This window comes from Mesoplodon mirus (genome assembly GCF_964341445.2).
Source record: "Mesoplodon mirus genome assembly, chromosome: 17".
NCBI classification, from domain to species: domain Eukaryota; kingdom Metazoa; phylum Chordata; class Mammalia; order Artiodactyla; family Ziphiidae; genus Mesoplodon; species Mesoplodon mirus.
The window spans coordinates 74660492-74683350 of NC_138993.1; the positions used below are offsets into that span (position 1 = coordinate 74660492).

General features: G+C 36.3%; 1 protein-coding gene across 1 annotated transcript in view; it reads left to right on the top strand.

The window, feature by feature from the left end:
• TNFSF13B (TNF superfamily member 13b) overlaps positions 1-20517 on the top strand; it is a 34079-nt gene extending 13562 nt beyond the window's left edge. Inside the window, exons 3-6 of the mRNA XM_082602185.1 lie at positions 2505-2561; positions 16203-16315; positions 16403-16553; positions 19886-20517. Coding sequence (XP_082458311.1) covers positions 2505-2561; positions 16203-16315; positions 16403-16553; positions 19886-19998 — 434 coding nt within the window. The 3' untranslated portion in view covers positions 19999-20517. The remainder of the gene's footprint in view (positions 1-2504; positions 2562-16202; positions 16316-16402; positions 16554-19885) is intronic.
• Positions 20518-22859: the final 2342 nt, after the last annotated feature.

Below are 22859 nucleotides of genomic sequence, written 5' to 3' on the forward strand. Positions count from 1 at the left end.
CCCAGTACTTTCTCTGGAATAAGGAAAACTAATGAATAGCACTAGCTTTAGTGAATATAATTCAAACACTACCCTTGAACTGTCATTTTAATATCTCATTTTCTTTTCTGAAGAGTATTTCATGAAATAAAAATTTCTCTCCATAGTGTATTTTCTTCTAAAAGTTAGATTTCTGCTACTGTGTGATAGAATAGATCATAAATTTTCAATGTGTAGGTTGTGGCCAAGTTTTAGTTGGGCTTTGGAGATTAAAATTCAGATATTTTCATATCAGTTTGGTAGTCTCCAGGCAGCACTCATTAGGTAAACCCCTTTCTGTCTAAATAGAAAAGGTAAGTCTCCTACAGGAGTTTGTGGAAACAGTCAAGGAGAGGACTAATTGGAACAGTATTTCTAGGGACTTCCCTGGCAGTCCAGAGTTTAAGACTCTGTGTTTCCACTGTAGGGGTGCAGGGGGCAAGTGTTGGATACCTGGCTGGGGAACTAAGATCCATCCCAGGTGCCTCGTGTGGTCAAAAAAAAAAAAAAAAAGAAAGAAAGAAATAGTATTTCCTTGAGCCCTTTATCAGCTTCATTTGGTCTTCTTGCTCTCCTAATGTCCTTCCCTTGTGTTCCCAGTTTATTTGGTTCGATGCTACTAAGAACAATACCACTAATAATAGCCAAGATTGACTTTGCAATTATTATGTCCCAAGTACAGTACTAAATGTTTCAGATTTATTATCTCATTTAATCTTTACAATATGCATGCACATGACAAAGGAAAGATGGAAAATTTGGAAATTTAACTTTGACTTTCATCAAGATCCTCTTCTTTTTCATTGTGGAGGAAAGATTAGAGCTTTTCATGCTCTGATTGGCTCTTGCATCCCTCACAAAACTTATCACGGTGCCTTGTATGTCGTAATTCCTCAAGAAGTGTTTGTCAGAAAAATAGGTTTAATATGGTGACTCTAGACTTGTGCTTTTCAGACTTTGGCTGCTTTGGATGTTCTTTTGTTCCTTTCTTTCAAGCTGTCCTTATTTACAGCTATTCTGCCTGTTACGATGCTTTTCCATATTTTCTGTGGCAGAGGGTCTACCATAGTAACTGCAGTAATGAGTCACATTTTCCTGTGGCATAGACATCGCTGCCATTGTTTTCCAGGTCAATAAAAAAACCACAAAGTGGCCAAAATGTTCTGCTCCTATCCAAACCATCACATTAACGTAAAAATGTGTTAGAAAAGTCTCATGGTTATAAAGGAATTGCAGTTTTTATCATTATAGTTCTACCTTTAAATACCAAGGGAAATTTCTTAGCAGGTTTTCATATGTGATCACTGCCTATAACAGTATTCTTTTTAGGCCTATGCATTTGCACAACTTCAGAATATTACATAATTATTACATCTGTTATTCCATGTTTTCCATTAGTGACTTGCAGCAGGAACTCTCCACTGTGTTAATAAGCTCCTAAAATGTATACATTGTGAAGAATGTTTTTAAAGCATTACTTCAATGCAGAATAAAATACTTGCTATATAATAAACGATCTAAACTGATATTTTCTTAATTTAAAATAGGCACACTTAGGTTCATGTTTCATATTTTTCATAGATATTTACTGCTTTATTTTCTTTTCCTACAGGCAGCGTACCTATTTTGCTTTTACCTGAAGGCATTGTCTTAATTTAATAGAGTAGTTATGTATTCTTTGGAATACTCTGTGTAATATTCTGTATGTGATGTGTGATGTGAATTGATGCATCCCAGAAGATTTACTGGTGATGCAGTGTCAGGGAAATCTTCCATTTTATCTTAAAAAGACGTTGTAGCTCTCTTTCTCTTTCTAGTCCAAAACATTTTACCAAAAGCCTGACTGGCTCCACAGTGAAACAGGCGTTATTAAGTTCTGGCCCTGTCACTTTCTATCCCTGGGGAGTGGACAAGTTGTTTACACTTTCCATGACGTAGTTTTCAGTATGTAAATCTTGGGATTTTTGTGAAGTTGCCTGGATTTATATTAGCTCAATGTATTTTAGCAATTATTTTTATTTTCAGTAATGTTAATAGTGATATTTTCAGTACTAGTGAGTTATTACTTAATGTTAGATTTTTTAAAACAAAAAATCATTTTAGAGTAATCTGATAATTTGGCTTGTGTATTTGAGAGAATTGAAAAACAATTGACAGTGGCTAAACTTGCTTTCTATACAGGCATAACATTTTAGAATAAGTTAAGCTAAACTATTCAGATGATATACTTACTGTATTTCAACAGCATATAGAGTTTTTCTAAAGCTTGAATTTCAAGTACATATTGTATTTCAAGTAAAAGTTATATTAAGAACCTGTGGGCACATTTCCTAAAGTAATTTTAAGAACAGCATATAGGCAATATAGAAAGTATAACTGATTTGGTGTCACTGGAGGAGTGGGTTTACAGTTTTGTATTCTTGGTCATCTTTATTCCCTTACTATTTCTATTCAAGTGACTAAAATGATATATTTTTGCTTTTCAGTCACTCAAGACTGCTTGCAATTGATTGCAGACAGTGACACGCCTACCATACGAAAAGGTAATAAAATATTCCCAGGAACGTTTCCACTTAGAATTCAATTCAGTCCAATTACCTGTACATTTCAAGTCTAAAGATTGTATTCAAACTCCATCTCAAATCACCTATCTGCCTCAAAATTTCTTACAATCAGATTTAAAATAATAAATTTATTTAAAATGATTGGGGAGTAAATATTTAGGCTAATGTAATAACCTAACAAAGAGAATTACCTTAAGGATACTAATACATACAAATTTTAAGTAAGTAGCACATGATAAAATCAGTACTAAATCAAATTCAGTATTTTATTATTTAGAAATGATTTTGGCTTCTATGGTGCCTTAAGATCCTCTTCACAAATATTCATTCTCTGTTATATTAGGTTGTAGAATATTACAATAGGATGAAGTTAAACTGAACATACATTTTATATTAATTTATCAATAAGTATATGTACAAATAAATATAACATTTTGTGATAAATCTCCAGTATGAAATTATTGCTTTATATTTTACATATACTGGTTAAAAACATACAATGTTCCAGTTACTGTGTGGGTATTGGGGCTCAGCAGTGAAACATGTATGTAGGTCCTCATTTTTATGGAATTTACCTTCTCATGAAGGGAAAACAGAAAAGCAAACAAATGAACGAGTAAAATGTAGAATGATAAAATTAAATGCTATGGAGAAAAATAAAGCAGGTGGGGGCAAGGGAATATTTGGGTTGTGAACCACAAGGGGGAGTTCAGAAGTGTCAGGAGGTTAAGCTGGGGGCCAGGAGTGGAGACACAAGAAAGATAATGAATTTGGATTGGCCTTTGCAATGATTCCTGGGGAACACTACCTTTCATCTGTATTTTTCTATGTGACTTTAATTATCCTAAATGTAACCCAAATACTAAAATATTTGAAATTCTCTTATTATTTATTGTTCTGCATTTTCCAAAGTCATATGTTTGCAACTTTTATTAGGTAGCAAATTGTTCCCTAAGAATTAAAATAGAGCCAGAAGAAGACCCTAAGGACCAGTTTAAAAATATAACTTGGAAAAGGTTTATTTTACACATTTGGCCAAAACCCAAAATGCTATAAATCATGCAAAAACAATGCAGCTGCTACTCCACTGTGAGCTTGAATTTCACAGAGTGTTGTGATCTTCCTCGCATGGTGGCTGCTCTACATTGATCCTCCTTGGGAGATCTGGGTGCTTATCTGGGTGTTTGCCACTTGGGCTGATGCATTGTGATGCCAGTAAGCCTTGAATGTGTAAATGTTAGTGTGTGTGGACATTGCAGCAGTACTGCTTTACTGCATCCTATAAGTTTTGGTTTGTTGTGTTTTCATTTTTATTTGTCTTAAGATATTCTTTGATTTACCATTTGATTTCTTTTTGACTCCCTGGTTGTTCATGAGTGTATTGTTTAATTTCCACATATTTGTGAGTTTTTCAAATTTTCTGCTGTTACTGATTTCTGGTTTCATACCATTTTAGTTGGAAAAGATGCTTGATATGATTTCAGTCTTCTTTAATTTGTTAAGACTTACTTTGTGTCCTAACATTTCATCTATCTTAGAGAATTTTCCTTGTGCACTTAAGAATGTATATTTTGCTACAGTAGGCTAGAATGTTCTCTATATATTTGTTAAGTTCGTTTAGTCTGTAGGGTTGTTCAAGTATGCTATTTCCTTACTGATTTTCTTTTGGGTGACCTATCCATTGTTCAAAATGGGGTACTGAATTATCCTATTGTTGTTGTATTGCTGTCTATTTCTTCTTTCAGATCTGTTAATATTTGTTTTACATATTTAGGAGCTCCACTGTTGAGTGCATATATATTTATATTTGTTTTATCCCCTTGATGAATTGATCCATTTATCATTACATAATGACCCTCTTTGTCTCATGTGACAGGTTTTGACTTAAAGTCTATTTTGTCTGATTTAAGAAAAGCCACTTCTTCTTTCTTGTTTACCATTTGAATGGAATATTGTTTTCCAACCCTTCACTTTCAGTCTATGTGTGTCCTTAAAGCTACAATGAGTCTATTGTAGGCAACATATGGTTGGATTTTGTTCTTTCCAATCCATTCAGCCACTCTATGCGTTTTGACTGGGGAATTTAATCCATTTACATTTAAAGTAATTATTGATAGTAAAGACTTATTATTTCCCTTTTGTTAAGTGTTTTCTGGCTGTTTCACAGTTCATTTGTTCCTTTCTTCCTCTCTTAATGTCTTTCTCTGTGTTCTTTGATTATTTTTTGTAGTGGTATGCTTTGATTCTCTTTACATTTTGTGTATCTACTACAGGTTTTTATTTCTGCTGAACATGGGGTTTACATAAAACAACCGAGTGATAATAGTCTACTTTAAGCTAATAACAGCTTAACTTTGATCTTATCCCAGAACTGCACTTTTACTTATCCCTCCCCTACACTTTAGCTTGTTAATGTGACAACTTACATCTGCTTACCTTGTGTATGTATTAACACATTATTGTAGTCATAATTCTTTTTTTAAAAAATACTTTTGTCTTTTAACTTTTATATTTACTAGAGTTGAAAGTGATTTACAACTCATTATAGCCATTTCTCTCAGATTGTTTACTGGAGATTTTTTTTCTTCCTTTGTGTTGTGTTTTCTCGATTCCTCATATTCCTTGTAGATTTGCTTTGTTGTCTGTGCATTTGAAGAAGCAGCTACTTCTCCCCATCTTCTTGGACTGAGTTTGACTGGTATACACTTTCCCTGTTGGCAGTGCTCACTGTTAGTCACTCTGAGGCTGGGAGCAAAGCTCCTTTGCATCCTTCCTTCCCTCCTGAGAAAAAGTATCAGTTCTCTGCTTTTCCACAATCACGACAAAAAAATTTCTGACTATAAGGGGATGCACTCCCCTTTTTTGTTTCTAACTGTCTCAAGGGACCAAGATCTTTTGGTTGTTCAGTGCTCAGTATGAGGCAAGATAGAAACCAGTTCCTCAGAAGGCACCCTGGGAGGCCATGAGGCCTTGTGCACAGTCCAACGTCACTATCCCTCCATGTGAGAATCATGGGCTGAGACAGTCTTCTTGGGGGGAGCTAAGCCTGTCTGGAGGAGGGACTGATGGAGTAAATTGAAATTGCTTTTCTTACCTGTATAAATATGACTGCTTCTCAGTTTGTGCTCCTCTAGGCTGCTTCTACTTCTTAGCTGGATCCTGAATGTCTCTTCACGGTATTTTGATAACAATATTATTGTTAAATCAGCATTTCTGTGGAAGGATGAGGGGTAAGCCTCCCTACTCTACCATCTTACTGGCATAATTCCTCATTCAGAACCTTAAATATGTCATCCCACTGCCTTTTGATTACATAGTTTCAAGTAAGAAATCAGCTGTTGATCTTATGGAGCATCCCTTGTACTTGAGGAATTGCTCTTCTCTTGCTGCTTTCAAAATTCTGTGCTTGCCTTTGTCTTTCAGCTGCTAGTTATAATGCATCTTGGTATGGATCTCTTTAAGTTTATTCTCCTTGAAATTCATTCAGCTTTGTGGATATGTAGATTCATTCTTTCTACAAAGTTGGGAAGAGTTTGGCCATTATTTTTTCAAATATTCTTTCTGCCTTTTTCTCTTCTCCTTCTAGGACTCCTATAATGCATATATTAGTCCGATGGGGAGTGTCCTATGGGTCCTTTATGCCCTTTTCACTTCCTTTTTTTCCTTTTTATTTCTTCTACTCAGACTGGATAATTTCAATCGTCCTATATTCAAGTTTGCCGATTCCATCTTCTGCCTGGTGAAGTCTGCTGTGTAACCTCTCCAGTAAAAATTTTATTTCAGCTATTTTAATTTTTAGCTCCACAAGTTCTTTTTAAAGAAAGAGTTTGGTTCCTTTTACAATAATTTTTATCTCTTAACTGATAGTGTCTATTTGTTCATACACTTTTCTCCCAGTTTTCTTAAGTTCTCTGTCCGTGGTATCCTTTAGCTCTTTAAACATATTTAAAATATGTAATATCTTTGTCTAGTAAGTCCAATATCTGGGCTTCCTCAGGAATGGTTTATGCCATTTTTTTCCCTGTGAATGGTCCATAATTTTCTGTTTGCTTGTATGCTTTACATTTTTCTTTGTAAATTGGACAATTTGAATATTACAGTGTGGTAACTCTGGAAATCCCATCCCCAGGGTTTGCTGTTGTTGATTGTTGTGGGCTGCAGTTGTCCATTTGTTTATTGAATTTTCCAAAATATTTTTTCAAAACATAAACTGTACTCCTTGTTCTGTGTGATCACTGAAGTCTTTTTTCTGTTATCTCTGCAGTAATCCTGTTGGAGATTCTTTTATCTCCAATCCTAATCCTGATAGAGATTTACTTTAATGCCAGGAACCAAAACCAAAACCACCACCACCAACAAAAACCAAACTCCCTTTTTCTGAGCAGATTATCTCTGGGCTGGGGCACTCCTTCAACATTTAGCTAGGCTACCAGCAACTGTGCCTTAGAGTTCCCATCCTGCTTGAGCAAAGAGCAAAGATCAACTAGAGATGTTAGCTTAGGGTTCCTTCAGGTGTTTTCTGAACATGCATCCTGCTCTGGTCATGCACAATCCACTGTAGATTCCTTGGTGTATGTGGTAATACTTCAAAGCCCTTATTCCTTGAAGTATCTTCCTCCTTAGCCTCATCCTTCTCAGGCTTTTTGTCAGTCTGCTGCTTGCCCTATCCACTGTTCCTTGTTACAGGTGGCTACAGGTAGTGTATTTCTGTAAAGCTTTTGACTGACACCAGGCTGAGGAGCTGCTCCCATCTAAATGGAAACTCCAGGCAGGTCAAAATCCAGAGTCACAATGTTTTGAGAACAAAGTGAGTATTGCACTTCCTGGCATCAGCAAGACACCAACTGGATCTCAGGCCACCATCTCTATGGCTGCCATGAAGCTGGAAAATGAGGGGTGGTACATGAGTAAGCAAAAATACCACAATACTTTCTTACTGAAATTTACACCTTTTGTTTCATTAAACACTCCCTTGGTCTCTATAAGTTTTTTACTAGATTTCATATATCCAAAAACATGGATTCTATAAGTTCTTGCAAGCTTAATTGCTGCCTTAGCAAAAGGACTTTTCTTTTTCTTTTTTTGATTTTTGAAATTTATTTATTTTTTTATACAGCAGGTTCTTATTAGTTATCCATTTTATACATACTAGTTTATATACGTCAATCCCAATCTCCCAATTCATCACACCACTACCACCCCCCATGCCCCCCTTGGTGTCCATATGTTTGTTCTCTACATCTGTGTCTCAATTTCTGCCCTGCAAACCAGTTCATCTGTAACATTTTTCAAGGTTCCACATATATGCGTTAATATACAATATTTGTTTTTCTCTTTCTGAGTTACTTCCCTCTGTATGACACTCTTTAGGTCCATCCATGTCTCTACAAATTACCCAATTTCGTTCCTTTTTATGGCTGAGTAATATTCCATTGTATATATGTACCACATCTTCTTTATCCATTCATCTGTTGATGGGCATTTAGGTTGCTTCCATGACCTGGCTATTGTAAATATTGCTGCAGTGAACATTGGGGTGCATGTGTCTTTTTGAATTATGGTTTTCTCTGGGTATATGCCCAGTAGTGGGATTGCTGGGTCACATGGTAATTCTATTTTTAGTTTTTTAAGAAACCTCCATAATGTTCTCCATAGTGGCTGTAGCAATTTACATTCCCACCAACAGTGCAAGAGGGTTCCCTTTGCTCCACACCCTCTCCAGCATTTGTTGTTTGTAGATTTTCTGATGATTCCCATTCTAACTGGTGTGAGGTGATACCTCATTGTAGTTTTGATTTGCATTGATCTGACAATTAGTGATGTTGAGCAGCTTTTCATGTGCTTCTTGGCCATCTGTATGTCTTCTTTGGAAAAATGTCTATTTAGGTCTTCTGCCCATTTTTGGATTGGGTGGTTTGTTTTTTTTGATATGGAGCTGCATGAGCTGCTTGTAAATTTTGGAGATTAATCCTTTGTCAGTTGCCTCATTTGCAAATATTTTCTCTCATTCTGAGGGTTGTCTTTTTGTCTTGTTTGTAGTTTCCTTTGCTTTGCAAAAGCTTTAAAGTTTCATTAGGTCCCATTTGTTTATTTCTGTTTTTATTTCCATTTCTCTAGGAGGTGGATCCAAAAAGATCTTGCTGTGATTTATGTCAAAGAGTGTTCTTCCTATGTTTTCCTTGAAAAGTTTTATAATGTCCAGTCTTACATTTAGGTCTCTAATCCATTTTGAGTTTATTTTTGTGTATGGTGTTTGGGAGTGTTCTAATTTCATTCTTTTACATGTAGCTGTCCAGTTTTCCCAGCATCACTTATTGAAGAGACTGTCTTTTCTCCATTGTATACCCTTGCCTCCACAAAGGGACTTATTTTTGAGCTTTCTACTCTGTCATTTTTCATGATGTTACTCTGACATTATACTTATATCTTTAGATAATATACATTGATTGTCTACTCTGGTCTGTAATAAAATTAAATATGATTTTTCTTTATTTTCTCTATCATTCCTGTCCTCCACCATCCATTTTTTTGCATAGTGATATTACATTTCTTAATGTTTATCTACATACTGTTACAATGTTTATATTTCTATTACTTGATCTCTCAACTTTAATTTATATCCTTTGAGCCCCAGCTGTTAAAAATGAGGCAATTGATGAATTTACTGTCAACATTTTTTTCTCCACTACTTCTCAGTATTTGCTAGTTATATAATCTCTACATTGTATGGCATAAAACTGTTCTATTCTTTATCATCAAACCATCCTCTTTATGTGTTTTTACAGTAAATATATTCAATACCCATTGCAAGTCCTTTTGCTATGGTTTCCTCATTCATATCTTAGTTTCCTGAATTTTGTTTTCTACTAGTTTATTCAAAATCGCCACAGGAGAGCAATTAGTGTTCTCTTAGTGTTTGCATTAATAAAGCTGTTTCCTTGTATTTTATATACTTTAAGGACTGATGCCTGGGTGTGAAATCCTCAGTTTACCCTTTCTTTACCTGGGTAACTTGTAGGAATTTCTCCACTGTCTTTTGCCTTTGGCATTATGTGCACTTTGAAGAAAACTAAAGTAAGAGAAAATTTCTTCTCATAAGTGGTTTGACTATCTTGCCTAGTTACACAAAGAATTATATATTTACCTTAAAATTTCAGTACTTATTTTATTATATATCTGAAGGTAGACTATTGTGGTGGGTAGAAAAATATTTCCTCAGACATGTCCACACTGTAATCCCTGAAACCTGTGAGTTTATTTCCTCACCTGGCAAAAGGGACTTTGAAGATGTGATTAAGATAAGGAATTTGGGCATATTATCCTGGATTATCCGTGTGGTCCCAGTATAATCACAAAGGCCCTTGTATGAGAGAGTTAGCAGGGTCAGAGTCAGAGAAGGTGATGTGACAATGAAAACAAACTTCAGACTGATGTGGTTGCTGTCTGGGAAGAGGAAGGGCCACAAGCCCAGGAAAGCAGGCAGACTGTAGAAGCTGGAAAAGGCAAGGGATGGACGTTTCAGCATCCAGAAAGAACACAACTTGCCAGCACGTTGATTTTTGCCCAGTGAGACTTCTGATGTTTCAAATGGGAGATAATAATGTGTATTGTTTTAAGACACTAAGTTTGTGGTAATTTGTTACAGCTGCATTAAGAAACTAATAAAACTCTGAATCAACTTTCTCTGACACATAATGGGTCTTTTAATTCTGCAGTAGTTCTAAGTGGGTGTTCTGCTTGACTTTTTGTTGTTTTTGTTTTGTCTCTCTGGGTTCCAATTATGTATATACTGGTAATTCGTTACCTATCTTTTATATTCTATAGTTTTACAATTTTTCTCAAATTCTTAGCTCTTTTTTAAATTTCCATCTCATTTTGTTTTGTGTGAAACCTATTTTCCCTTCTGAAATTTTTACTTTCATTTAAGTGAGCACTTCCCCCCCTAATTTTCCAAATTCTTTTAGCTAACATTGACATTTCCTCTTTGTTTGTTTGTAGATTTCTGTGTGTGTGTGTTTGAGGGACTCGTCACCATTAGTGAGTTGATTTTGCTGACTCTATGTGAACTTTGCTGTTCCAGGCCATTGACTATTTCCTTTGCTTCTTCTCTTCATTTTTATGCTCAGCTTCAGTGTGATCTCAGTTGCTTTTGGCATCCCTTGCAGTTATTTTGGAGAACACACATCTATGTTTCTTTCCTAGGATTTACAGGAGATAAAAAAGGAGAGATGTGATTTCCACAGTCATTGATAGTGGAAGTCTCTTGTTTATTCTGTTTTTCAACATAATTATTTCATAGAGGCAATGATGAGATTTAATCTCACTGTAGAATTTGACACGTGATGATTCCCTTCTTTTTGAAACACGTGCTTTTCTTGGTTTGTTTTTCCAACCATGTTCCTAGCTTTTTTGGCCACTGCTTTTTAAATTTCTTTGCAAATTATTCTTAAATTTCTTCAGTATTGATGTTTTTCAGACCTCTGCCACAGTCCCATTGTCTTCATTCTTATTTCTTTGGCATTCCTAAATCCTCCTATATTGTCACTTAGCATGCCTGTGTGATGGCTTAAATGTAGATCTTTAGCCCAGATGACTTTTCCGAGGTCCAAGCCTATATGTACCTCTGTCTACTTAACATCTTTTCCTGAGTATCTTGGTGGCATATCAGCGTGAACTCTTTAGAACTTTTCCCCAAGTCTGGTCTTTTTCCAGGTCTCCTATTTCAGTAAGTGCTGACCATGTCTTCAGCTGTTCAATCCAGAATTCTGGGTGTCATTCTTGACTGCTTCCTCGAAGTCAGTACGTTATTCTCAAAACGTTATCAGTGATTCCTCATATATATAATTTGAACTAATCTGTTTTTCTTCATTTTCATTTCACCATCCTAGTATAAACCACCATCGTCTCTCACCTTGGCTGGTTTCCTTGCCTCCAGTTTTGCACATTTCTTACCTGGTAACTACATAGAGGTGTTTCTAAAACACAGATATAGTCATTTTTCCCCCACTGCTCACAGCCCCTACAGGGCTTCTTGTTGCCCTTCTGGTAGCTCAGCCTGCATGGCTCTGCCTGTCCGGCTTCTGTTTCTTTTGAATTTCCTAGTCCTGCCTCATCTACAGAATCAGGCATATGATTACATGAATTTCACTGCTAAACTATATTTGTTCAATAAAAAAAATCCCTATTTCTTTTTTAAAAATCCTGATTTCTTAAATTGGTTTACTTAATCTATCTTCAAAAAATATTATTAGTATCTTCTCCCTTAAAACTATTTCCAGGAGTTTTAAGATAATAAAATAGAAAATCAGGAGCAGTAACCAAATGTGATAGCTGTGATTGATAGCTGCTCTCTGGAGCATTTATATTCAATTACTGAGGGAAATAACACTGGAAATATAAATATTTGGGAGGAAATTTCCTATTCATAAAATAGAATAGAAAACAAATATTAATGAAATGGATCTGATTTTCCTATAAAAATTTGTTGTCCTAAAATTTATCTACAAGTCTTTCATATATATCAGTACAGGAAATATCTACTCTTTCAAAAGCAGGCATTTTCAGAAATACATGTAAATTATTTTTACATTTAAATACTGGCATTATTTTTATTTAATTTCACATATTAATGTACACAGTAATTTATTAAGTTTTCCAAAACATTTAAATACATCAAGTATTTAAAGCTGAGTGGAGCTGGGAAGTTCACACTTTATATACCAAGATATATCAGTATTTTAGCTGTTGACTAACAAAACTAAGCATTAATACTCCTAGGATTTACCTCCACTGACTGAAATAAAAACGCACAATATAAGATCTATGAGTTGGAGTTCATTCAGTGTCTTATTGAGGACTGTAGCCTGGGAGACAGCCTCCCAGATAGCTCTGAGAAACAGTTCTAAAAAGGCAAGGGAGGAACCTGGATATATCTAATTTTTTTTTCTGGAAAATAATGTTTAGTCGAACATCAAAAGATTACTGCTAATCACAAAGAATAGACTCTCAGTTTAATGACTTTAGTGCTTTTCTATGTATGAGGAGAAGATGTAAGAATCTGTGGTCATTGAAATTTTTCCTTTCCAAATTCCTAAATACTATAAGGAGTGATTCATACTAGTTTAGATAAGCAGCCTACATAATAGTCATTTAATGCCTATTTTCTTGTTAGTATCTATCTGTGGTCTAACTAGCAGGCAAAAAAATCTAAGTGAATTTTAAGATGTAGAAACATATTATAACATTTATGCTTAAGTTTATAATTACTTTAGCTTTTAATTAATTGTTCAGTCTGTTTTCTTAAATTAAAAATTCATTGAGCAGCATATATTGATTGAGTGCATATTGTGTGCTAGGCTCCATTCTTGGCATCTGAGTTGCCAGCTGTGACTACAGCATAGTCAGTGCCTTGGCCTAATGGAGTATAATCTGTGTGTGTGTGTGTGTGTGTGTGCGTGCGCACACACACACGTTCATATGTGAGGGTGGGGTTGGGAGGAGAAACATAGACAGTATATAAAGACAAGTAAATGTATACTCTCTCTCTCTTTAATAAGAATATTTCCAGCGAGGTATGATGAAATGACAAAAGCAAAAGAGTAAATAAGAATATAAACCTAATAACTACCTGTTTTTCTTTCTATTATGACAATACAGCAGTGGAATTTGGTATGAACTGGCTAATTTTATAGATATAGTATTGTATAAAGAAATAGAGGATCAATTTCAGGTATGGCCAAAAAATTTTTTTACTCAATATCTCTAGTCAGAATATAAACAAGCAGTTTTAGAAATATGTGTTTTACTTCAGGAGTTCGTATTACCTCTATAATGGAGGGTGTTTCATTTCCAAGAGTTTCAGAAACCAGGTAATAAAATGCTTTTAAAAAACAATCGAATGCTAGTGACTAATTGCCTAGTACCCCACCATTTTGAATTATTGTATGTTTAAATTTCAATTAGTTAACTCAGTGAATATTTGCTGCATCTGCTGTGGGCCAAGTATCATTTTAGGCCCTGGGGAAAAAGTAGGGAACCAAACAGAAACAGTCCCCAAGCTCAGAGAAATTAGAGTCTATGATGTGTACAGTTTTGAAGGGGAAGGAAAACCCTTTGTGGTCAGAGTACCAAATAAGTATCACTTCCATGAAAACAATCAGGTCCAGTCATCAGCTTACATTTTACAATAATAACAACCATGATATTAATTTTTCCTCATGTTTTCAGAGCTCTACCTTAAAGAATGCTTTGGGCACGTGATCTTTATTTAAACAGAATTCAAAACTACATCATTATAATCTTTTCACAGAAATAATATTTTATAAAAACAGGTGATGATGAGATTACCTCTGTTATTGTAAATGAGGAGATCTTTATTCATGGACTGTCATTACCCAGTGTGTGGCACTGGAGAGTTTTCATTTAAGGAAATGGTTTCTCAGAGACCGTCTTTCTGGACAGCAGATTGGGGAGATCAGGCCTGCCTCATGTGTCGGGGGGAGCACTCACTCCTCCTGAGAGATGGAGCCATTCAGGGGAGGACAGGAGAGGAGTGGAGATCTGTGGGGTCCCCTCCTGCTGCTCCCTCTCTCCTCTCTCCACCCACCCCTCCCTCTCAGCTCCCTCCCTCTGTCTGTGGAATGTGATCCTGGAGGGCTGCCTTAAGGAGTTGTTTCATTGTAACTTGAATTCACGGTGTAGTGGCTTTGACCACTCAGGTTCTTAATGCCTCAGAAATATTCAGAAAATATGTGGTTCTTCTTTTGTATTCTTCCCTCGAGAATCCTATTTGGGAAAAGTTCCAGTAGGATGGTTTTGCCTTGGGGGCACCATTGAAGTGGGCATGTCCACTTAGAAATTGTATTTATGAACATGAAAGCATTGTCAACTATTGCATCCTAGGCCACCCCCTTAGGAAAATCCACAGGGGAAAATTTCCTTTATGCTCAATGTAGGACAAATTGTTCTTCTCTTGCACTTCTGTCATACCGTCTTGTAGACTTCTGAATTTTATTATTGATTTTGTTTCTCTTTTTGTTATGACCAAGGTGAAGCTTGGGGACACATGTGGTCCAACATTGCCAATTATATGGGAACATTTTTTATGTGATTTTAGACTACCACAGTTTCACTTTACTATTTTTTTCTTGTACTGCCATTTCCCTAATCTTCTTTTCCCTTACTTTATGCCATTTTATTTATACCCCAAATTTCCCAGCCCCTAGCCTCAGGGTCCACTGTTTACTCCAATATATGCATAACATGATGGTGGGAACTCCAGTGACCTCATTAGTGTGTGAATTCACCGGAAAGTAATGTTTACTCTTTCAGTGGGCATTCCAGCTCAGCCATCTGCACCCCTTTTGCCGATGCATTTCTTTGGCCTCTGTCTTCTTTCTGCCCCTTTATCCAGCTCTTAAGAACCATGGCTCTCCTGCCACTCCCCAAGTGATGTTTGAGGGACAGTGGAGGACAATTGGTGTATTGAACAGAAACCACTTCAACTTGAACATTACGGATGGTTATCACAACATTCCCAGACCATTTCCCAGGAGAGATTGCATCTCAGTAATTTCTCTCCCTCTCCTTAAGCTCTGTCTTATTGCCATGTTGGGGAGAGGGTGGCTTCCTCCCCATATTCTTTGCTAAACTCTCCACATACAAACTCCCTCCTCTCTGGGAACTGGAGGGGAGCAAAATTTGCTGCCCCAAAATGTGTCTCTTTGACATGAGGATTAATTTAGGCCGATTATTTTTAGCGATTATTTTTAAGAAGACTCAGGAAGTTTTTCTTGTTACCTCTCCCCTTAACTGCCTAAAAGAATTTGGATAGAGGACTTGATCCTAGAACAGAGCCATCATGAGAGACGTCTTCAAAGAATATGGGCTGAGGGTAGTGGGGGAGACTCTGGTAGGGCTTAGCGACCAGAGTCCACTCTGTGTCCCACTGTCTCTGGTGGCCCAGCAGACATTTGTTTTTCCATCTCTTTGTGAATCGCCTTCATCCCCTTTGAAGTCCTGCATCCGTACCCCCAACATCCTCCTTTGTCTTTAGCTGAAGATGGTATTCAAAGTGAGGGCTTTGCCCACTTTAGGGGGTTACTCAGTCTTCCTGGGACTCTCCCATGTATGCATATGGTTAAACTTTTGTGTGATTTTCTCCTGTTGATCTGTTTCATGTCAGTTTAATTCTTAGACCAGACAGAAGAACCAAGAAGGGTAGAGGAAAATCTCTTCCTCCCCAACAGAATCAAAAGAAAACCAAAAATTTCTCTTGGTGTGTTATTCAGAGACAGTTTGTGCATTTTTTTTTTTTTTGGCCTCAAACTGTCCCATCCAGACCAGACTATATTTTGAAAATTGCTGAAATACAGAAGAAATCAAAACCCCAGACATTACATATGAAGTGTTTGCTTTCAAGTTCCTGTATGTGATAATTGCCTGGGTGAGTATGTACATGATGGCTGAAAAACCAGTGGAGGATTGTGATTTCTCTTCTTTTCCCCTTTTTTTAAAAGATGAAATTCTCCTCTAAGTTTCAGACTTAGATAGCAGCTAAGTGGAGGTGAAGAACTGCTTTTCTCAGTTTTTTTTTCTTATAAATCATTCTCTTCATTGTAGGAGCTTACACATTTGTTCCATGGCTTCTCAGCTTTAAAAGAGGAAGAGCGCTAGAAGAAAAAGAGAATAAAATATTGGTCAAAGAAACGGGTTACTTCTTTATATACGGTCAGGTAGGTTCAACCCTAATACCGCTGTCACTGTCCAGTGCCTCCCATTTTGTGCTGACTTCTGACAAAGTTCTTTGGTCTGTTTCTCAGGTTTTATACACCGATAACACCTTTGCCATGGGACACCTAATACAGAGGAAAAAAGTCCATGTCTTTGGGGACGAATTGAGTCTGGTGACTTTGTTCCGATGTATTCAAAATATGCCTGAAACACTACCCAATAATTCCTGTTATTCAGCTGGTAAATAATAGTTCTATATACATAGACAGAAAGATATTCCTCAATATACTGTGTGGTATTTATTATCTTGAATGATAAGCTAGTCTGTTTTTTGTTTTTTGTTTTGTTTTTTTTGTGTTTTTTTTTGCGGTACGAGGGCTTCTCACTGCTGTGGCCTCTCCCGTTGCGGAGCACAGCCTCCGGACATGCAGGCTCAGCGGCCATGGCTCACGGGCCCAGCCGCTCCGTGGCATGTGGGATCTTCCCGGACTGGGGCACGAACCTGTGTCCCCTGCATCGGCAGGCAGACCCTCAACCACTGTGCCACCAGGGAAGCCCAGCTAGTCTGTTTTAATAGAGACAAAATCATTATTAATAGGTTTATCGTTTTTATATACATTTAGAAAGGGCAGTAACTTCACAGCAATCCAAACTAGAACGGTCGTAAGCTGTGTTTTCTTCAACCTGTAATAACAATGCTGGAATAATAACAGAATGATAACCATGTGCCAGGCACTTTACCTGGGCCCCTGCCTTTAATCCTCCCTGTTGAAGGGAGGTCAGGTCTGAGGCACAGAGGGGAAGCACACATTGTCTTAGGCTGCACAGAACTTAGTTTAAACCAGCCAGCCTGACCCCAGTGGGACTCACAGAATCTCTTCTTTACCTCCTGCAGAAGAAGTGCCTTTGGCCGGTTTGAGGGTCAGGTCCAGTGGCCCAGTGGCTTTGCTGGTGTCAATGGACACCAGGTGGATGCGTTTGGGATGTGAAAGTGTAGGAGTGAGGCTGCATTTCAACTCAGAAAAGGGAAAGGGCAGGCTCGCTTCATTGCAGGTCTGTTTGGACTGTAATTGCCATCGTAGCCTTCATTTTGTCTTGGGGTAATTTCAAATTAATCGAGGCCAGTATTTGAAAAAAAAAATTGCCTTCGACACATTTATTTCTCTCTGGTGATTTTGACAACTCCATTCAGGACCCCGAGGAATGTCTTCCCTTCCAGACAGTTAGCATGAATGGCAGTGTGGAACATGGGGTGCAGCTGGGCTGTGCGATTTGAAGCACTCTATTCCAAAGGCGTTTACTGGCAAAGGCACGATGAAACAAGTGAGGAAGCAAAGTAGTTCCCAGTAATGGAGACTATTGTCATTCTGGATCCACAGCCATAAATACCTTTGACAGGGTGATGAGGAAGTTTACTAAATTGGAATTCCCTAATTTTCATAGAGAAATGTTTCCCTGCAGCCAGTGGTAACCAGTGTTTTGGTGTTGCAAAATATTTATAAATGGTGAGGTCACTTTAGTCTGTTATATTTACTTACATTAATTAGTACTTAGAGCTTTACAACGCACTCTTTTTCAAATTTTCTAATCATCAGCCCCTCATGGTTACTTTCTCAGCCAGATTTCCTAGGTGTCTTACTTTTTAAGAGTAATTAACTTGACCTTAAAGATATTTCTCAGTGCTAGTAGCTTAGTATTATTTACGAAAAGTGTTTTCTAGGAAATTTCAGGTTTTCAATCTTTATCTGTTCTAGAACGAATTTGTTTAAAACCATTAAAAGCCACACATTGGTGTATACGTGTATAAAGTGCTTCCATAATAATCTGGAAAAAATTAAAATGGTCCATTTGAGGAGCCCAATGAAGCTGAATCTTATTATTTCATTAACAAATTGAATGTGTTTATTGTAGAAAAAGTTAGAGCTGATTGCTATAATCTGGAAGAATTGAAATAGCCAATAACCCAGTGTTGAAATTTTAAATAGAACCTACTTTGAAACGTAGTTGGTTCACACAGACTTTATTTTGAGAGTTACTATTACTTAATGATCTGTGATCTATAGCCTTTGTCAAATTATTAGATTATCTTCAATGTCTATGATAATGACTAATCCATTCAACAAATAACTTCAATCTTTTTTTTTCTACTACTTAATGTAGTCATAAATGCCTTGCCAGTCCTAAAAGTGTACACTTTACCCTTAACAATACATAGAACTATGTTCTTTTGTTTGTTGTCTGTCTTGGTCTATTAACAAAAAACAAGATCCTTGTAGACAGACTCTTTGGTTATTCTGATCACCGCCCTATGAGGGCCTATGAAGGTGTCTGGTATATCTGAGATGCTCAGTAAATAAATACCCACTGGCTGTTGCTGCAGGACACCCAGGTGCTTTGGCTTGACAGTGGAATAGAGGTTAACGTAGATGTGTTCCTGTAAATACATTTTCATGGCATGTTAATGAAACAATGCAACTACTTTAAAAATTGTTAGTTGAAAGTATTGACAATTTAGATGCTATTTCCTTTGTTATTTCGTTGGTTTTATTCTCTGCCCCTCCTCCTCTTTCTTTTTCTTTATCTTTTTCTTTTAAAATGATGTCAAGAACGACCTGATATACTGAGTGTAGTTCCTGAGTTGTGTTTTGTATTCCTGAATCACAGGCTGCATTATTGCAAATTAGGTGCATGAATGCAGATTAGTTGATCAGTTTTGAGAAGCTAATTACCTTGTTGCTTTTGATTATAAAAACAAGTATGGAAACACAAATTATAGAGGGCTATAAAAATAATCCAAATGACTCCTCATCCCATAGTTTGTACTCTAGAGAAAGACTATGTTAGCAGATGTGCTTTATGAATAAGTAGTGTTTTGTTTTTCACTTTTAAATAATTTATGCATTTTATATGCACATTTGAAAGTATATTTAGGACTATGCACTATATATACGTGGGTGTGCTCATTGTTTTGTATTTTTATTTAACATTATTTTTTAAAGATTCCCATGTCAATAAAATGAAGCAAAACCACTTTTTTTTTTTTTTTTTTTTTTCCTGTGGTACGTGGGCCTCTCACTGTTGTGGCCTCTCCCATTGCGGAGCACAGGCTCCTGAAGCGCAGGCTCAGTGGCCATGGCTCATGGGCCCAGCCGCTCCACGGCATGTTGGATCTTCCCAGACCGGGGCACAAACCCGTGTCCCCTGCATCAGCAGGATGCCCAAGACCACTTTAAACTATATAACATTCCATCAAGGGACATGCTATGAATTCCTAAACTGTTTTTCTTATAGTTAGATGTCTGGGTCCTGTTTAGATTCTCCATTTTACAAACAGTAGGTGATACATCCATTTATGTCTGTTATAACTCCTTCTGCTTATTTCTTTTACTTTTTTTTGGGTGGGGGTGGTGTTTAGGCAAATAATAAGTGGTTTAGAAGTCCACTGGTGTAATTTGAAGGGTGAATGCCTATGTTACTATTTTTTTCCAAAACACAGTAGTTGTCTTTAATGTTCTCCCCTCCCCCTCCTTTCCGTGTACAACTGCTTAAAGTTCTTGAAAATCATTTTCCAGGCATCGCAAAGCTGGAGGAAGGAGATGAACTCCAGCTGGCAATACCACGTGAAGATGCTAAAATATCCCGGGATGGAGATGGCACGTTTTTTGGTGCACTGAAACTTCTGTGACCTACTTACACACCTTGGTGTGGCTGTTTTCCTCCCTTTCTTTGTACCTCTAAAGAGAAAACACTTAACTGGAAATACCAAAAGGAAAAATAAAAGGTAGTTACCATAGCCTGGTTTGCTGAAACTAGACCAAAACAGGAAATTTAACAGAGAACCACAGCCAAAGGGTGTCATGTGAATTACAAGAACTAAAGCCCGTTTAAGGAAAAATAGAACTAGAAAGACTTTTCACTATAATGCCATGTTGAACACCTTAGTCATAGTTTCTTACCTTGGAAGAAGCACAAGATACAAAGGGGCAGTAATCATTTCTTCAAAAATGGTATCCCACTCTTTGCTATGGAACAGCACCCATGCCTGTAGGACATTAAGACATTTGGGGGAAATCTCAGGATTTATCCTCTATTTTTATGTTAAATACCCTTTCTCCATTTTCAGTTAATATTGAGGAAACTAAAAAAAAGAAAAAAGTATAGAAATCTTACATTCCATACAAGAAAAAGTAACTAAAAGTTTAAATTTAAATATCATATTAAACACTCGGACTCAAAATAGGATATTGTTACTATTTAAGTCTTTTAGGTTTATTTCAAGTTTGCAATTTTTAGCTCTAATATCATATATTACCTGCTGGAACACTCCTGGACATCTTTCACAGGAGGGAAATAATTCTCTCATGTGTTTACACTTAGGTATATTTTTTATAGCTAATTTCAGTTACTTCAGAAACTTTTAATGTAGGGTAATTCCAATTCATGCATATAAGCATTAATTGAAAGAAATAACTATACGTGTTTTTACCTAAAAATAAAATCTGCCATAGAAATTAATAAGTACATTTGTAATAATGTAATATAATTTCCCTTAATTTCCTATCCTTCTGTTTTAAACTGCTGGTATTGTAGTTCACATATCCCAGCCTTTAAAAAATACTCATGTTATTAGCTTTACAGAAGTTGAGGTTTAATTAAAGTTCTTGGCATCCTGAGTATGTTATATGCCATGTGCTTGTTCCAAAGATTATCACGTGCCGGAAGACATTGTCCTAATTTTCATTTTATAAAGACTCATTTTTGAGAATGCTGTAATACTTATCTTTTATAACATCATGTGTTTTGCTTATATTTTTAAATGTCATCAGTTTAAACAGTTTACTCCATTGTTTAAACAGATGGAAAAATAGACCCTGGTCTACACTAGTTTTCCCCAGTTTACATTAAAATATTTTTAAAGGTATTTTTTTCAAAACAAAATTATTTGTATTTTGTGCCTAAAATTAAACTTTGTTTAAAACTGATTTCTATAGTTTTGGCTTTTTGGTTAAAATAAAATACACTTTGCAGTTTATTCTGTTCTACAATATTGTAATAAAAAAAGAAGTGATAGGTGAGGTAGAAGTTTCGATACTAGAAGGAAGTCAGAGATTTTCTTAGTGTTGCTGCTAAGTGGATTGCCAAATAAAACAATGTTAGTGCCTTTTGCCTCATTTTTGGATTGTTTGTCTAACACTACTCATCTTTTGGTTTCTCTCCATAACACTGAATGTTGTCTTAAAAATTAGGTGCATGCAGGGAGCTATAGTCAATATCCTGTGATTAAACCATAATGGAAAAGAATATGGAAAAGAATGTATATATATGTATAACTGAATCACTTTGCTGTACAGAAATGAACTCAATATTGTAAATCAACTATACTTCAATTAAAAAAAGACTAAGTAAAATGATTAAAAAAATTAGGTGCATAAATTGTAGAACATTATAAAGTAGTGTGTGTTAGGGTATGATATAAAGTATTTGAAGTCATAAATATTTTACATGTTCCAAAAAGGATTTGGTCACCTCAATACTATATATATAAAGTTATGGATTAAATATTTCTTAGAGCCTAGGTTAAAAAAAGATAAAACTACATTGTAATAGTCTTGCACCCTAATCTCTCGTAAATCTACAGCTTGCAACATTTTTCTTTCTAAATGGCTTAGCATATTTTGTCAGCAGATGTAGAATTCAGCCACATAAAATGGTCTTAAATCTTATTTTGCTTTCTGTTCAAACCAGCCTTAAAATGTGAATATCTTCCTCGTCAGTGAAATTGTGAGGAAAATCAGACTTTGGTTGAGTCAAAGTTTATGCAGTTATCAAGAAGTTGAATTAAGTCAGAAAGAGAAAGACAAATACCATATGATATTACTTACATGTGTAATCTAAAATATGACACAAATGAACCTATCTATGAAACAGAAGCAGAATCAGGGACATAGAAAATAGACTGGTGGTTGCCAAGGAGGAGGGGCGTGGTAGAGGGTTGGATTGGGAGTTTGGGAATAGCAGATGCAAAGTGGTATATATATAAAATGGATAAACAGCAAGGTCCTACTGTAGAGCACAGGGAACTATATTCAATAACCTGGGATAAACCATAATGGAAAAGACTGTGAAAAAGAATGTAGATATATGTATAACTGAGTCACTTTGCTGTACAGCCATAATTAACATGGTTTTGTAATTCAACTATACTTCAATAAAAAATAAATTAAAAAAAAAGATTAGGTAAATATAGAGGTGTGGGGGGATGTGACTGCAACAGTGAGTGAGATTGCCCAAGTTCAGCCTTTGCTATCTTTCCTCCAATTTATTTTAGCAGAAAATGGATGTTATCCTGGGATTTCCTAGAAAAGAAAATTTCTAAGGTTTAAGTATATGGGCCCAGGCCAGATACTCTTTTGTCTTAAATCCGAAGTCAAGATTCGTGATGCTACCTAATCACCCAGTGAGGGCCCTCAACGCATTAGCAGAATATCCTGAGGAAGTAATGTGCTGGCCTCACTGGCGCCTGGGGAAACCCCTCCACTGTCTGGT